The sequence below is a fragment of the Somniosus microcephalus genome, chromosome 8, assembly GCF_052327205.1.
Source record: "Somniosus microcephalus isolate GS21.2 chromosome 8, FLI_Smic_1.0, whole genome shotgun sequence".
NCBI lineage: Eukaryota > Metazoa > Chordata > Chondrichthyes > Squaliformes > Somniosidae > Somniosus > Somniosus microcephalus.
In genome coordinates, this window is record NC_140994.1 from 163,780,963 (window position 1) to 163,798,709 (window position 17,747).

Below are 17,747 nucleotides of genomic sequence, written 5' to 3' on the forward strand. Positions count from 1 at the left end.
ACTGACCAAAGGGGTGAATGTCCGATTCAATCAATAAACTGTAGAACAGAGGGCTCACTTTAAAAAGCATTGCTGTTCCTTTAAAGAAGTTTCCTAAAATGCTTCACATGATTTGCAATGTGATGCCATCGCTAACAGAGCTCATTTTATTTTTGACATTGTCTTTTACATTGATTTCACGTTTATATAATTTTACCTTAACCATGAAAAACCCTTGGTATGGTCTTTAAGGGAACAATATAATTTCCCCTGCCAAAAGCTCAATATTTTCAATAATTTTTACCATGAGTTAAAATAATAATTAAATTAATAGGAAAGCTAACTTGTGCTGCAACTAAGAGAAAATGCTATCTCCAGGGATATCTTAGTATTTTCATACAAGCTTATTAGAACATAGCCCTAAAATAAAAACAGATATTGCACATCAGATTAAAATAGCTGGTTATATACAAATGTTTGGACAATCACTACTCAGAGGCTACAGTCATTGCTTTAAAAACAACTTGAATTGTTTGGAGGGGGATGTGTTGCCTAGTGATCTGGATAAATATATATTTAGCTAAATACTTGTTTTGAGAGTATAGAGTATATTTTTGTATATTTGCTAATTTTAGCAGTAGAGAGCATAAAGTCATGTTCCTTGCTTTATATTTATGCTTATAGTCCTAAGTTACTAAATAAGAGCATGACAAACGTTTTTTGAATTCCAACTGTTTTTAGAAAATAAACACAGTTCTCTCTCCTAATTATCTGTAATTAAGTGAGCATGTGTGGGAGCTGTAAACATTCCACTGCAGGACCAGGATGATACAATGGGTTAGAATGCTATCCCTTCACCTTTCATCATCAAATGTCATAAATGAGTGGCTTTTTGTGAATGAATGGAAATGAATAAAAATGATAGCAAATGTAAAAAACATAAATTAACAGACCAAAGTGACAATTAAAGTCAACTTCGCAATAACCAGAACAAAGTGCTGTCTTGACAGCAATTTTTGGACTGGAAATTCCTGCGGAAAGGTTTAAAGCTGACCAGAGAGAAAATATAATTTCTTTTTACTACAGCTCGGCAATAATTTTATGTGGTAGAGATCTTTAAAAAATATTTTGAAAAGCCAGACGTATCCTGCTGCCTTTACTTTTCCTATGGGCAGGAGCCAAGCAGCTGCCAATCAGAAAAACTTCCAACAACAATCACTTGTAATCAACGGTATGACATGCCCACCTAGAACAGGCTTGGTTTGCTGCTAAATGTCACAACCGTGTGCCAGCCCCTAGAATACCCATGATCAATGCCACGGGAGGTCTGCTTTGCAAATAAATGTGTGTGAAAAGAAGAAAGAATTAAAGCAATCAAGCAGTGAAGGGAAGCCACCGTTCACTTTAAGTGAGATACCCTGTGGCTGAGGGAAGAGAGTGAAAGAGAGCAAAGAAACAAAGTAAACAAATTCACTTTTACCACATATCGATTTTTGAAGGGAGAATGTAAACTCAATTTGGCATTACATGCACGCCAAGATTGATACAGTTCAGCTTAATTTTCTGAACAATGTCAGCAGTTCCCACATAGTTTTAGAGCAGACTTAAAGCAGTTCCTGTTCGCCATTAGAAAATCACTACATGAACACAGTTTACAATAAACTCCAAAAACTTGAGGGATATCTTGATGGTTATTTTCATCACCTTTAGTAATTTTATGCTAATAAAACTGTAAATACTTTAGCTGATTTGCCTGCATAAGCTACTGTGTATTGTTTCAGTTTTAGCAAACAAATCTGTGCTTACCACTGATTTAAAAAAATGCTGCTCTTCAAATTATAAAACTTTATTTTCTCTAATAAGGTCACAGAGGATTTGTCCCTGCTGGAAAACTGAGTCCACATCAGCCTGCAAAACAACTAAATAACTTTCTGCTGCCACAGAGTTCATCTCTTGGTGATGTTGTGGATGGAACAAATACCAGAAGAAAATCTTGTCCTTTACCTGAAAGACCTCTTTGCCTGCAGCCAGTACCAATGCAGTATCAAGTAAGGGGCATTTCATAGAAACATAGAAGATAGGAGTAGGCCATTCGGCACCTCGAGCCTGCTCCGCCATTCAATGAGATCATGGCTGATCATCCAAATTCAGTACCCTGCCCCTGCCTTCTCCCCATATCCCTTGATCCCACTAGCCTTAAGAAATATATCTAACTCCTTCTTGAATATATTTAATGAATTGGCCTCCACTGCCTTGTGTGGTAGAGAATTCCACAGGTTCACCACTCTCTGGGTGAAGAAATTCCTCCTCATCTCTGTCCTAAATGGCTTATCCCTTATCCTTAGACTGTGACCCCTGGTTCTGGACTCCCCGGCCATTGGGAACATCCTTCCTGCATCTAGTCTGTCTAGTCCTGTTAGAATTTTATAAGTTTCAATGAGATCCCCTCTCATTCTTCTAAACTCCAGCGAGTATAAGCACAATCCACCCAATCTCTCCTCATACGTCATTCCTGCCATCCCAGGTATCAGTCTGGTGAATCTTCGCTGCACTCCCTCCATGGCAAGAACATCCTTCCTCAGATAAGGCGACCAAAACTGCACACAATACTCAAGGTGTGGTCTCACCAAGGCCCTGTACAACTGCAGCAAGACATCCTTGTTCCTGTATTCGAACCCTCTCGCTACGAACGCCAACATACCATTTGCCTTCTTAACCGCCTGCTGCACCTGCATGCTTACCTTCAGCGACTGGTGCACAAGGACACCCAGGTCTCGTTGCACTTCCCCTTCTCCCAATCTATTGCCGTTCAGATAATAATCTTCCTTCCTGTTTTTGCCATCAAGTGGATAACCTCGTGTTTATCCACATTATACTGCATCTGCCATGCTTCTGCCCAATCACCCAACCCATCCAAATTATACTGGAGTTTCCCGGCATCCTCCTCACAGCACACACGCCCACCCAGCTTTGTTTCATCTGCAAACTTGGAGATATTACATCTAGTTCCCTCGTCTAGATCATTTATATATATTGTGAATAGCTGGAGTCCTAGGACCGATCCCTGCGGTACCCCACTAGTCACTGCCTGACACTCGGAAATAGACCCGTTTATTCCAACTCTGCTTCCTGTCTGCCAACCAGTTCTCTATCCAAGTCCTTGCCCCCAATCCCATGTGCCTTAACTTTACACGCTAATCGCTTATGCGGGACCTTATCGAAAGCCTTCTGAAAGTCCAAATACACCACATCCACTGGTTCTCCCTTTTCTATTCTACCAGTTACATCCTCAAAAAATTCCAGTAGATTAGTCAAGCACGATTTACCTTTTGTAAATCCATGTTGACTTTGTCCGATCCTGTCACTGTTTTCCAAGTGCTCTGCTATTACGTCTTTTATAATGGACTCTAGCATTTTCCCCACTACCGATGTCAGGCTTACCGGTCTATAATTCCCTGTTTTCTCTCTACCACCATTTTTGTATAGTGGGGTAACATGAACAATTAAAAGGTTCATAAGTTGAACATAATCGCACTGTTCTAAAACTAACTTTGAATTCTTACTTAATGTACCAGAATAGAGCAATAATGAAGATTCATTTGACCTGTTTTTCTCCCAGAAATGTGATTCTGGATAATTTGGTCAAAGAGCTCACAAAATGTTGTGTGTCTCTATGAAACACACTGTAAAACCCATACAATAGTACTGTATCTTAGTATCCAAAATATAATGCAATCCTAAACAAATCAAGATCCTATAGTTGTTTACAAACATACTTTGAAATTCTTGTTATAATTGATTATGGATTTCTGCCAGTTTTAAATATCGATATCGAATTAATTAAATTACAATGAGAATTACGGTATTATGTTCAATAGTTCAGGTGTTCATTTCTTACTCTTTCATTGCAAACTTGACTGACTACTGTGATGGTCCATTGTGTTTTGCAATTTCTTAGACATCAGGAGGGGATGGGGCATTCAGTCTCATGGAGGAACTGACAATCCATCAATCTCACTCTAAAGTAACCATCTCTTTCTTACCCCCGCCTCAGCTATGGAATAGCAGTGTCAGAAACTATACCATAACAATCTCCTTTCCCAGTCGAAAATGATAGGCTGGGCTATGAAAGTGGAGGGAAAAAAATGGGAGCTCCAAATAAAATAAAACAGAGCTATTGCTTCTGTGTGGAAGATGTAAAGCTAATCTGCAACAGACTAAAGTGCTGAGATAGGACCTTCAGTGGGAATACTACAAAGGAAGGTTTCCTCTCTGCATTCTTTATAAATGGGCTTATGATTTTGTTAACATGCACAGAGAGGAAACTTTTCCCTAATGTAATTTCTTTTGTATACTACAAGGACTTCAAGCTGAATGAAGTGAGAATGAATAAAGCTCCTCATTATGTTTAACTGGCAATGAATGTTAAACAGCTCTATGGCTCAATTCTCTGATTACTGGAATGTGAAGCAAGTATCTAAAGAACCATGTTGCTTATGTGTCATTTTTGGTATGTGTTCAGGTCATTGCAGCGTACCAGTTTACAGCAAGAGGACCTCACGAAGCCAGTTTACAACATGGACAAATTGTAACTATACTGGAAGCTCATGATAAGAGAGGAAGCACTGAATGGTACCTTGTTGAAGTGAATGGGCAAAGGGGTTATGTACCTTCCAATTATTTGGTGAAAGTGCCTTCCATTACAGGAAGGAAATCCTTTGGGCTATAATACTTACTATTAACATCCTAATATTTGAGAAGGCCTAGTAATTGAGAAGGCCTTCAAACAGTTGCACTAAATTGTCTTGCATATATAATTTGCAGTAGCAAGGAGACATAAAGACATGATGAATTGTGAATCACTAAATTTAATGTTACTTATCCAGAACCATATGCATGTGGTATTACATATAGTATCAGTTTTGTTAAAAAAAAAGTATTTTTAGTTTTGAGAAATATAATGGAAACCAACATTATCAGAATGGTAGTATGCTTATATGAATTTTCTGTCAGTATTCAGACTTTAATATAATTCCTAAAGGTTTATGGATGTGCCAAATGTTGCTCCCTCCAGTGTAAAACACTCAGCTTTACTAGTGCACTTTCTTTTTTAGCTTGTAAAGAAACATTATTGTAGAGATAGAATTCAGAATTAGTAAAGAATAAGGGTGTGGGCAGTTTTGGTCATGTCCATACAGGCAATTAGTGTTTAGTCCCAAATGAGCCATTCTCCACTAGTTAATTTCTAGTAGGATATGCTAATAAAACCAAAATATTTTAATCTTTGGAAAAGCTGTACTAACTTGGATTTTCATTATTGCACACTTGGTTTGATACATAAACATTAACTAAATTTTGGAGTCTTTTGAAACTGAAGGGTAAATTTACAAATCTGGGCTCCATTTCTATGCACTGGCATCTCTGACTTTAATGCACAAAAAATTGATTATTTTTTAAAGGAAATGTTAAACCTAGTTTGGGTTGTAACAGGCACACAAATGTTATACTCCACAGCAATTTACTAACAATGGCCAATTATAATATTTTATTTACGGTGAATTACAAGTTTTTCTGTGTATACCTTTATGCTAGCATTTAAATATGTTCTGTAATAGATTGAAGGAAGAATACTGTGAAGAATGAACTTTTACAAAGTATTGACATTTTTAAATGGAGAAACCCATGCCTTATATTATTAGAATGGAACAAATCATTTTAGCAATTTCCATATGATTAACTGTTTTGTGTGATAAATGAACCCATTTAATGATTTATACTTTTCTTGGGGAAAGACTCTCAACTAGCTATGTCAAATCAAAATGCAAACAATCTAATTCATTTTACATAGGCTCAGTGTGAATAGCATGTTATGTTAAAATCATTAACCTGACCTTTGAGCTAATCCTATCTTTACACCTGTTGTGCAACATTCCTACAATCTTCTTTCTCAACTATGAGTTTTCCCTCAAAGCTCTCCTACATCTTAAATTAAGCATTTCCTCTTGTCCATTTTAATTTGGTTTCTCTTGTTTCTATAAATACATTTATCATAAATGTGGCTGTCAAGTTTAAAAAGAAAATAAAAAGAAAGACTTGCATTTCTATAGCGCCTCTCACGACCACCAGACATCTCAAAGTGCTTTACAGCTAATGAAGTACTTTTGGAGTGTAGTCACTGTTGTAATGTGGGATACATGGCAGCCAATTTGCACACAGCAAGCTCCCACAAACAGCAATGCGATAATGACCAGATAATCTGTTTTTGTTATGTTGATTGAGGGATAAATATTGGTCAGGATACCGGGAATAACTCCCCTGCTCTTCTTCAAAATAGTGCATTGAGATCTTTTATGTCCACCTGAGAGAGCAGATGGGGCTTCGGTTTAATGTCTCATCTGAAAGACGGCACCTCCGACAGTGCAGCACTCCCTCAGCACTACACTATTATAATAATTACTAGGGATCTCCACCGTGCGTTATTTTGAAATAAACAGCATTATTTTTATTTTCTAGTTACAAATATATTTTATTTTATTAAATGTTGTAGTAACTTGTCCAAAACAAAAATGTTTACAAATGATATTCATATACACACTATCCTTATTGTTTGACGTGTACAACAGTAATATTTTATGATGATCATTAATGAACCAGTAATCAAGTTTTGGAGTCTTGCTGTGAATTGATGTAACTAATCGCTAAAGTATAATTACATTTTGTGAAATTGCTGGTTGAAGAAGCTCTTTAATTTTCTTACAGTATTTCAAGAATATAATTGTCCTATTGAAAGAGCTCATGTCAGATTCATACATGATCAGAACATATTAGCAACAGTTTGTTTCTGTGCAATAAGAATTTAAAAGAATACTGCAGATGAACAAAGTATTTGACAGCATCAGCTGCATCGATAACAATGTTCTGCAAATCATTCCACATCATTATTTGAATATGACACAATAGACAACATCGGGCATCACAAGCTGCACTCCTTCAATTTGATATCCCTCATAACTGAAGTCTGAAATGCTTATCGAGCAGTCAAACTGTAAAATTATCCACACAGGATTTTGAATGTTTTAGGCTGACAGGTACATTTTCATGTGTTGTCATAATGCAAATCAGGATTTAAATCAAAAGCATGAAATCATTCTACTATATCGCACTAAGTGAACACTTGGAAAATTGAAAATATATTTAACGTTCGTGACAAAGTTTTAGTCGGATTATTTTTGCTGCTATTGTATGTAAAAATATTTCTTGCATTGTGAACATAGTATTAAAATCTCAAATTGTGTTTATATTATTTGCAGTTCCAAAAATATTTCAGGAGAAAGTAAGGAATATGCGATGTTACAGGAATGGCAGTTCATGAGGGCTATTTTTAAAGTGTAAAATAACCACATCTCACATTCTTAAGATAGAAAAATTCTGCATGGACCACTAATCATGTTAGCATTAAAAATATTCTGGAATACTGCAAGTGTTATTGACCACTATGACATAATCCACTCAAGTACATCACCCTTTTTGTTTTAAATGTAATGAATTATTGTCTGGACATTGGGTCTAAGGCTGCGATTTTGCCATTGGATGCGGCTTGGGAGCGGGTCAGCTGGTTTTCAGGTTCCAGTCCCGCCCCCAACTTCATCTGGCCCACGGACATGATTTTACATCAATTGGCTTTGTTAAGCCCGCACTGCGGGCTTGCCGGCCAATTAAGAGGATGACTACATTTGATGACGTGTCAGCTGCTGGTTTTCTTAAAGGGACCACGCATAATTTTTATTTGACAACTGATTTCTCAGTGTTTGACAGCATTGAGGTGCTGCAAACACTGACAATCACTGTACAAAGTTGAGCTCTTGCACCCAGGCTCTCCAGTGACTCCCTCCTTAGGCTAGAACAGATGGCAGCTGCAGGTGAGGTTACAGAAGCAATCTGTCACTGGTGAGAGAGGTTCTCCCAATGAGGTGGGACTAGACATACAATTCAAAACTTGTTACCTACAGAAAAGTGTAAATGCATTAAAAATTATTTTCCCAACATTTTCTTACCTCTGAAACTCACCAGTGCACCATTGGATCCTTCACCCCACTTCTGCAGCTGTCATCAATGCAGAAAGATTACACCAGACTCACAACACACCACACTTACCTGGCGTGGTGTCCGGATGTCGGGGAGTCCGAGGCAGAAGCGGCAAAATTGAAAAAGAGCCTGTTAATAACTATCAAGTACCTGTTAACAGGCAATTAAGTGTCTATAATCCTCTTCCCGCCGCTAGGTGTCGGGTCTATGCGCAAATCGGGGACCTGACACGTGGGAAGGTTGATTGGAGGCGGGTTGACTGCGGGTTTCCTACCTGCTGTCAATCTTTGCAATTTTGACAGCGGTCCCGCCTCCAAACCCGTCCCCTGAGCGCCGTCAAAATTCTGGCCTAAGAGTCATTCCTGTAACAACAACAACTTGCATTTATATATTGCCTTTATCATAGCAAAAAGTCCCAAGGTGCTTCACAAAAGCATTGTCAATTAAAATTTGGCACCAAGCTAAAGGAGGAAATATCAGGACAGATGACCAAAAGTTTGGTCAAAGAGGTAGCTTTTAAAGGAGTTTCATAAAGGAGGAGAGAGAAGTAGAGAGGCGGAAAGGTTTAGGGAGGGAATTCCAGAGTTTAGGGTCTAGGAAGCTGAAAGCATGACACCAATGGTGGAATGATTAAAATCAGGGATGCACAAGATGCCAGATTTGGAGAAATGCAGAGATCTCAAAGGCTTGTAGGCCTGGAGGAGGTTACAGAGATAGGGTGGAGTGAGGCCATGAAGAGATTTGAAAAAAAGGATGAGAATTTTAAAATTGATGCATTGCTGGACCGGGTGCCAATGTAGGCCAGCAAGCATAGGAGTGATGGGCGAACGGGAATGGTGCAAGTTAAGATATGGGCTGCAGAGCTTTGGATGAGCAGAATTTTATGTAGGGTGGAAGATGGGAGGCCAGCTAGGAGCGCATTGGAATAGTCTAGAGGTAACAGAGGCATAGATGAGGGTTTCAGCAGCAAATGAGCAGAGGCAGGGGTGGAGTGAGGCGATGTTACGGAGGTGGGAGTAGTCAGTCTTGGTGATAGAGCAGATTTGTGATCGGAAGCTGATCTCGGGGTCAAACACAACACCAAGGTTGTGAACGGTCTGGTTCAGCTTCAGACAGTTGACAGGGAGAGAGATGGAATTGCTGGCCAGGGATCAGAGCTTGTGGTGAGGAGCGAAGACAATGACTTTGGTCTTCTCAATATTCAGTTGGAGGAAACCTCTGCTAATCCAGTACTGGATGTCAGACAAGCAATATAACAAATCAGAGACAGTAGTGGGGTCAAAAGAGGTGATGGTGCGATAGAGCTGAGTCATCAGCATACATGTGGAACTTGACATTGTGTTTTCAGATGATGTCGCTAAGGGACAGCTTGTAGATGAGAAATAGAAGGGAGTCAAAGATAGATCCTTGGAGAACTCCAGAGGTAACGGTGTGGGAGCGGGAAGAGAAGCCATTGCAAGCGATTCTCTGGCTATGATTGAAACCAGGTGAACGCAGTCCCACCCATTTGGACGATGGAGGAGAGGCTTTGGAGGAGGATTGTGTAGTCAACCGTATTGAAGGCTGCAGACAGGTAGAGAAGGATGAGGAAGGATCATTTACCATGGTCACAGTCATATAGAATGTCATTTGTGACTTTGATAAGGGCCATTTGCAATTATATAGGGCTCTGGTGAGACCACACCCGGAGTATTGTGTACAGTTTTGGTCTTACCTAAGGAAGGATATACTTGCCATAGAGGGAGTGCAATGTAGGTTCCCCAGACTGGTTCCTAGGATGGGTGGATTGTCCTATGAGGAGAGATTGAGTAAATTAGGCCTATATTCTCTAGAGTTTAGAAGAATGACAGGGTAGATGCAGGGAGGATGTTTCCCCTGGCTGGGGAGTCTAGAACCAGGGGTCACAGTCTCAGAAAAAGGGGTTAGCCATTTAGGACTGAGATGAGGAGAAATTTCTTCACTCAGAGGGTGGTGAATCTTTGGAATTCGCTATCCCAAATGGCTGTGGAGGCTCAATCGTTGAGTATATTCAAGAGAGAGATCGATAGATTTTTGGATATTAAGGGAATCAAGGGATATGGGGATAGTGCAGGAAAGTGGAAATGAGGTAGAAGATCAGCCATGATCTTATTGAATGGTGGAGCAGGCTCAAAGGGCCAAATGGCCTACTCCTGCTCCTATTTATTATGTTTTTATTATGTTCTTATGTTTCACTACTGTGGCAAGGCAGAAACCCGATTGGAGGGAATCAAACATGGAACTGTGGGAAAGATGGGCGTGGATTTGTGAGGTGGCAACACGTTCAAGGACTTTGGAGAGGAAAGGGAGGTTGGAGATGGGGTGGTAGCTTGCAAGGATGGCAGGGATTGTTTTTATGAGGAGAGGGTTGATGATGGCAGATTTGAACGGGACGGGGACAGTACCTGAGGAGTGGGAAACATTAACAATATCGGCTAACATGGGGGCCAGAAAGCGAAGTTGGGTGGTCAGCAATTTGGTGAGAATAGGGGTGAGGGAGCAGGAGATGGGTCTCATTGACAAAGTGATCTCAGAGAGAGCATGATGGGAGATGGGAAAGAATCTAGAGAAAGATGTGAGATGAGGGCTATGGCAGTGGGAAGCCTTAGGGGAAGTCTGGCCCAGTGGGCTAGGGGAAGGTAGGGAAGCAGCAGAGACAGCTGAACGGATGGTCTCAATCTTAATAGATAAAGTTAGTTTTTTGCTGAATGATAGTGTTATTCACTATCTTATAAAATGTGCTCCTTCACTTTATTAATATATATCATTTTTTTCTCTGAAACTGCATGCAGTGTCTCCTGTATTGCAATCTATGTAAGGATCTTTTATTGTACAAAACCCTAACCTTTGTACATACTTTATTTGTAATAACCATTGCACTTTCAAATTTAAGGGAATCAGATAGGGCTGAATTTTATCAATGGGGACGCATTGGGGATGGAACTGCTGGTTGTCGGGTTTCAGTTCCACCCCCAACGACATCCGGCCAACCCACGCTATTTTCCCTTGATTGACCATGTTAAGCCCATCCTGCGGGCTTAGCAGGCCAATTAAGGGAAAGCCGGTGACAAAGGACGTCAGCGTATGACGTTTCATCTGTCAAAAAGTTTTTGACAGATGAATTGTCATCGTTTGACAGCATTGAGAAGCAGTCAAACACTGACAATCTCTGTTCTTTGGTGAGTCCTTGTACTCAAGACTCACCAAACCTCTTTCCTGAGCAGAAATCAGATGGCTGCTGCATCAGAGAATGCAGCAGCCATTCTGTCATCTCTGCCATTGAGATGAGGAGCCTCCGGATCCCCCAAGAGTTGAAGCCTGCAGGAAGAAGCAAAGGTAAGCAAACTTTTTCTAACACTTTATACTCACCTCTCACACTTACCTGTCCACACTTGCACCCATCACCCACCTCCACAGCACACTTTTCGACCCCTCTCACCCCCGTAGACCCACTGCTTGCCTCGCTGACCCTGGCGTGGTTCGCAGCCGTTGGGAAGCCAGCACTTGTGTGGGTAAAATGGGGATAATCCTCTTAACTGCCTGTTAACTATCTGTTAACAGGCAGTTAATTGGCTGTAATCCTCTTCCCGCCTCGAGGAGATGGGTCCCTGCGTGAGTCGGGGACCCACCTCCTGGGAAGATGGCATGGAGGCGGGTTGGGAGAGGGTTTGGTACCCGCTCCCAGATTCTGTCATTTTCCCAGCAGTCCCGCCTCCATAGGGCTGGCAAAATTCCTCCACAGTGAAAGCTCTTTCCAGACCAATTTCATTTTCATTTTATTGCCACAAAAAACTAAGCTGAAATGTGTCAAAAACCAAGGCCTGAAGAATATATTTTGACCCTCTTGTATGCTGCAGGTTAGCTGGATTCAACAGTTTGTATTGATGTGGTTTTTTGCTTTATATTGATGACAAGTGTCGAGTGTAGTGTGGGAGTAAAATTGGCCAGATCAATTGCTGGCAAGCAAACATAAACAGAGCTCTGCTTTGCCTGGACAGATATATCGAGCTGGTGATATAACTCAGGTCTGCTGGCTGTAAATTGCTGAGAGTAGGGTACCAGTTTTAATCTGGTACCTGTAGTGTAACAGTACCATTAGATATCACGCTTTCTTTAGTGATGATTATAGTGAAATAATATAACACATTTGATTGGAAACCTAAAAATCTGAAGAACTAAACACATTGCCAGAAATGTGTTTGCACTGTCATATTCACTAACACAGTAGCAAGCCTTGGCTCAGCGGTTGCCCTTACACTGGCAAGTTATAGGTTCGCACCCCACTAAAGATAACCCCCGAAAGTAGAGACAAGAATTCAGGGTTCTGAATATTGGGTTGACATCCACCAGGGTACTTGTGTCTGATGGGAGTGGAATGTTGACTTCTCACCACATCTATCTATTTCTCCTGGCAGCGAGCTGAGAGTCAGGCTAACGACCTGTCCATGTGAAAAGAGGCTTTGTTACAATACAACCCCGAGCACAATCTGCTGGTGTAAAATCTGTGGAAGAAATGGGTTGCCTCATGTGCCACTAGGCATGGAAGGGAAGAAGATTAGCTAACACAATAAATGTAAACTTTAGATTAATTTTCTAACAAGTTGTGCCTAGAAAAAATGAAAGGATAATATGAGAACTTTGGCTGTCAAAACTTTTCTATAACAGGCATTGTAAGTATAACGTAAATGCCCCATCAGCTGAAACAGCTGTTGTTACAGGCTGCAGATTCATTAACATGCTTGTCATATGGAAGAGAAGCACTTCATCCATGCATTGATTTCCTGAATACATTGTACAAAAATTAGAAGAATCACCAGAAGCCATCCATGAAAATTTATTCAACTGAATGATGAAGTAAGGAATTTGAAGTATATGTTTGTTGCCACACAGTTAATGATTGACATGATATAAATTAATAACCACCATTTCACTTTCATAACAAATAACAATAATTATAGCTAACATTAATCTTAGAAAGTGTGAGTAGTTCTTTAGTCATTTCTTTGTGGAAACCTAAACTAAGAGTAAAAATATAGTAAAGATATATACACATGCAGGTATCAGTAAAGGGTATTGCTTGTAGTACTTATTGAATAGTACTATTTAAATACTTGTTGTTTTTAGAAAGCATCATCATACCTTTCACATTGTAATAAACATGAATATAATGGTCAGAGGGCTTTTCTTCAGTACAGTGTATATGAGCACTGCTGAGGGTTTATGTCTCTGGTTAGAATAACAATGAGAGCTGTGCTCACTTGCGTAGCAAACTGTGAATGCCTTGTTCCTCTTTTAGCATTTCAAATACTGAGCTGTCATATTAAAAGTTTTCCCCTTTTGTTATGCTGTATGAGCACAAACTGTTCCCTCTTAAGTAGAATCATCTTAATTTCACAGCTGACCTTCAAAGATATTTTGCAGCATTTTAGTCCTTAGTCCCATCCAGCAAAAGACAGATTGAATGTTCCAGTCCAACGAATTCAGGTTACGGCCGAGATGGATAGCCACCTGATTGCAATTTTTCAAACTAACTTTTTCCCTTTATATTCCCACAAATTATTTTTGCACCACAGTTTGTGCAATTTCACTCAGGAAGCCCTTAAGAGTCTTGTCATTGGAAATGGAAAAAAATCCATTGGTTCAGCATGCAGTGCTCTTCGGAGGTTGAAGTTAAGGCACAGAGCTTCACCCTGCAGCTGGCCGATGGTATACCTGTAAACTGACACTGGATTAGCACAGTGGAAAAATGTAGCATTGTCCAGCACTGACAGCTCTTTCCTTAATAAGTACATGCATTTGCCATACAAAAGAGAAACAACATCAACTGGTGTTGGTAAAGCCAAGAAATACATTAATTAGGAGCATGTTGTTGCCAATAGCATTGAATGAAGTATTTTGATTTTCTCCTTAACTTCCGAGTCCTAATCCTTGATTTTCATAAAAAAGTTTAATCTGGTCTTAATATGTCCAAGCTGCTTAATAAAGGCAAAGTGCACATTCAACTGTATTCTGAGGAAGTCTTCAGGAGGACAATTTGAATGTGTATAAGGGAGTCACTGCCAGAGTCAGAAGAAACATTTCATGCAAACTATTTTTATACTAGCTCTGACTAATAATGATATAATCTGGATTATGATACTTTTTTGATTCCACTACAGATTTGAATAATATTTGGATTTGCAATCCACATTACACTTATAAAACCTCGCACTATTGATAGGTACAAGGCTCAAAGATGTTTGCCTGCACTTTCATCATCAACATTTTTCATTTTTGGCTCTTCTGGGGTGGGTAGATGGAATTCTTTTGGGTCTTGCTGCACGAGTCTTCATTTTAGTCTTGTGCTCACTGAGAGAGTACTGGAAGAGAGAACGTTGGCTGCATTTCTTGTCTGCTGCTAGGTGTAGCCGACGGCTGTGGAATTGCTTCATAATAAGTACATAGGTCATCTCTGCCTATTGCTATCTGAATGCCTTCAGTCAAGGTTTGGCAAGCTGCATTAAGAACAAAGTATTAACAGAACAGTGTGGTCTGAATTTGAGAAAACATGTTGACATTTGTGTCAATCAAGATTGCATCCAGTCCTGTATAAAACCAAATCCAGTCTGGAGGCAGACCAGAGAGAATTCCATTCCATAACAGTTCCTGTGAATCAGAGTATAGCTGACTGAATTTCACATACATATTAAATACGTCAAATATCTTATACCGAATTGATAATTTATTTTGTGAAAGTTTGACAAGGGGTTTTGGTATAACATACGCAACAATATAGAATGTATTTGTACAGTTTGTCCTCTCGTTATCATGTCATATATCAGTTTACCCTGCACTGACACCATATCATATTACTAAAGTAGAATTAATATTTTAATGAGCTACAGCAATGCCAGGTACTGAAAAAAGAGACAATTTCATAAAATAAGAAAAATGCATTACATTATTTTTAAACAATGAGCTGCTATATTTCTATTAGGCCCTCTTTAAACACTGATATAAACTGTCTGAAAGCCTTTTATTTTGATCAAGTTATAGATAGATATTTCTTTTTTAACTACCGTAGTGATTATTCTGTTGACTAGCATGCAATACACCACTGGTGTCAATAAGTATTTTAGTCTATTTGCAGCCCAATGAGTGCCTGCTATGAATAGAATTAAATGTGATTCATGGAAAATTTTGCACAATATCATGGAGGGGTCATGGTAAAGAATTCAGCTTTCACAACTTGTTCTGCAAGCTCAATTTGCCTAATTAAAAAAAGACTGCCACACATATGCATTATGCAGCTCTAGGGTTAATGTTACCCCTTTTATAATGTATTAAGTGAAAAGCACTTCAAAATAGCACAATATACCAAGAGTCTTATTCACTCTTATCAATGATGCCGAATGTAGTTTTTGGCTGTCAGTTGTCACATCTTTACTGTTGTGGGATAACATTATTTACTACCTCAAAGCTATTATTACCTAGGTATTTATTACTGTAGCTATAAAAACAAATCCCAGTCAAAGCTGTCATTATCTTTTTGTGTTCCCAGTTTCTATCTATAGTCTACTGATGCCTCTTGCTTTGTAATTAACATATTTTCTCTGCTTCTGATATCTCCTTCAATTATCCAAGCCTCTATCTCTATGTCTTTAACTTGTTTCTTTGTCTCTCCCATTAGTGTTCTTATTGCCTGTCTCTTTATTTCTGCAATCTTGTTGAGTCTTCTCCTAGCCTCTATTCGTGTGCCTGATATTTATTTCCATGATCCTGATCTTTATTTAAATGCAAAGTTTGCATTCATTTCAATGACAGTCTTCTCTTAATCATATGGCAGTGAGAATAATTTCAAATCCACAGATTTGTAATCTATAACCTCATTCTCACTTAGTAAATGTTAATCTGCTAATAGTCATGTCAACTAGAATTTTACCAGTAAAGCATTATATTCTAAGATAGTCAGTTCTATTATTGCAAATATAAAAATTAATTTTATTATTACAACATAGACACATACACCCTAAATGGACTTTAGAGTGTAGTCATGATACCTGTATAAATAGTTGTGGAAATCAAGGGTAAAATTAACAGTGCAAGCAATTATTTTGTAATCCTTAAGCTCCTCTACAGCTAAAAAGAACAATGTCAAGCTATAACTTGATAGATGGTGTTCTCTCAGCCAGGAAGAGAGAGAGAAAGAAAAATTTGATCCCAAAAATGAGATTTCCAGTCATGGACCTAAATAAAAGCTCAAGAAATTCATCCCACATATTAGTAGGTGTGGTAATGTCAACTCCAGTAGAGTCTTGTGTAAATTGACCATTGAAACTGCTGCTGGAGTAGGAGCTCGGGATATCAAGCAGCGACCTATTACTTCAGCCAAATGAATGATTGTATGTTGCCTAGAGAATAAGTGAGCAAACTGTGTCTTGAACTCAATTGCATTACATTGTAACCATTATGCATTTTAGAAGAGCAGTCATCCAATATTCCCAAGAGCAAATTGGAAGAGATTTTAAAGCAAAGATCAGATTGAAAGTTTAATGTATCTTTTGAGACTGCTAATCTTTTATTCCAGTCACGTGCTGTTGTAGTTCATCATTCAAAGTTAAGTGCTACATAGGCATTTGATAGAAGATGCATATATATATATTTACCTTTGGGAAAGTGTCACATTTCATGATTTTTGACCACTTTTTCACAGAAATGATTTAGAAAAAAAAAGAGTTCCTTTTAATATTGGGTCTTGAAAGCACAGGGCCTTGAATGTCTGTGGGGGTTCTCTTGTTCGTCCAGTTATACCACTTTCTGGGGTTTCTGCAGCTTTTTTGCCAAAGCTATAGCAGACAAATAGGAGAACCACCCCCCCCCCTGAAATTCACCCCACAATGCATTGACAAGTTTTTTTTAAAAAGCCCAAGAATAGTTAAGCTACTAATGAAGTAGTTATGATGTTGTTTTCTTATACACTGCAAATAATAAGCATTTTGTTAGTGTCTCCTAGCATTGAAAAAAACTCAACTATTGCATTGGAAAGTCTGTGATGCTTTTTTGTATATGAACAGAGAAATGAAAGCTAGAAGTTGGGACACAGATTGGCAGATGGGCTTTTTGAAACAGGATTCTGTGCCGACTGTTTTAAAAGAGAAAACGGTGAGGGGTCTTGCAAAGACTCAGATCAGAAATGCCAGAGAAACAGTTAGAAGGCATCTTGTTTAAGTCAAATAAGATGACCCACTGATGTGGGAAAGCATGACGTGTTGCTAATTTTGTATAAATATAAGTTGTACATTGAATTAAGTATAATCATAATTGCTGTATGGCATGTTCGTCTTACCGTGAAATAAAGCAACTGATCGATTAATATTTGGCCTCGTCTCACAAATGTTTGCTTCATCCATTTTTAGAGATTGAAAAAGTACACGAGTAAGACATGACTATCCAGTTCATGACACAACAGGGTATTATTGTTAAATTCTTGAGTTATGCTAATGTACAAGTAGATATAGGGTATGTGAGTCAACTTACATAAAAGTAAAAGGTTCAGACTATTTGTGAGAGCAATTGATGCTGAAGCTGAGAAGATATCTATGGCAGACACAAATTTATAACAGTGCAAAAAAAGGATATATTAGAATTCAGCCTTTAAAAAGCCAATACCAGCTGAAGATTGCAGG

The 17,747-nt window shown here is 38.9% G+C and overlaps 1 protein-coding gene across 3 annotated transcripts in view; it reads left to right on the forward strand.

Moving 5' to 3' along the window:
- The window catches only part of arhgef37 (Rho guanine nucleotide exchange factor (GEF) 37), a 183,953-nt gene extending 166,519 nt beyond the window's left edge, over positions 1–17,434 (forward strand). For all 3 annotated transcript variants that reach the window (XM_085995305.1, XM_085995304.1, XM_085995306.1), the window contains exons 12-13: positions 1,843–2,027; positions 4,502–17,434. In XM_085995305.1, coding sequence (XP_085851431.1) covers positions 1,843–2,027; positions 4,502–4,708 — 392 coding nt within the window. In that variant the 3' untranslated portion in view covers positions 4,709–17,434. The remainder of the gene's footprint in view (positions 1–1,842; positions 2,028–4,501) is intronic.
- Positions 17,435–17,747: the final 313 nt, after the last annotated feature.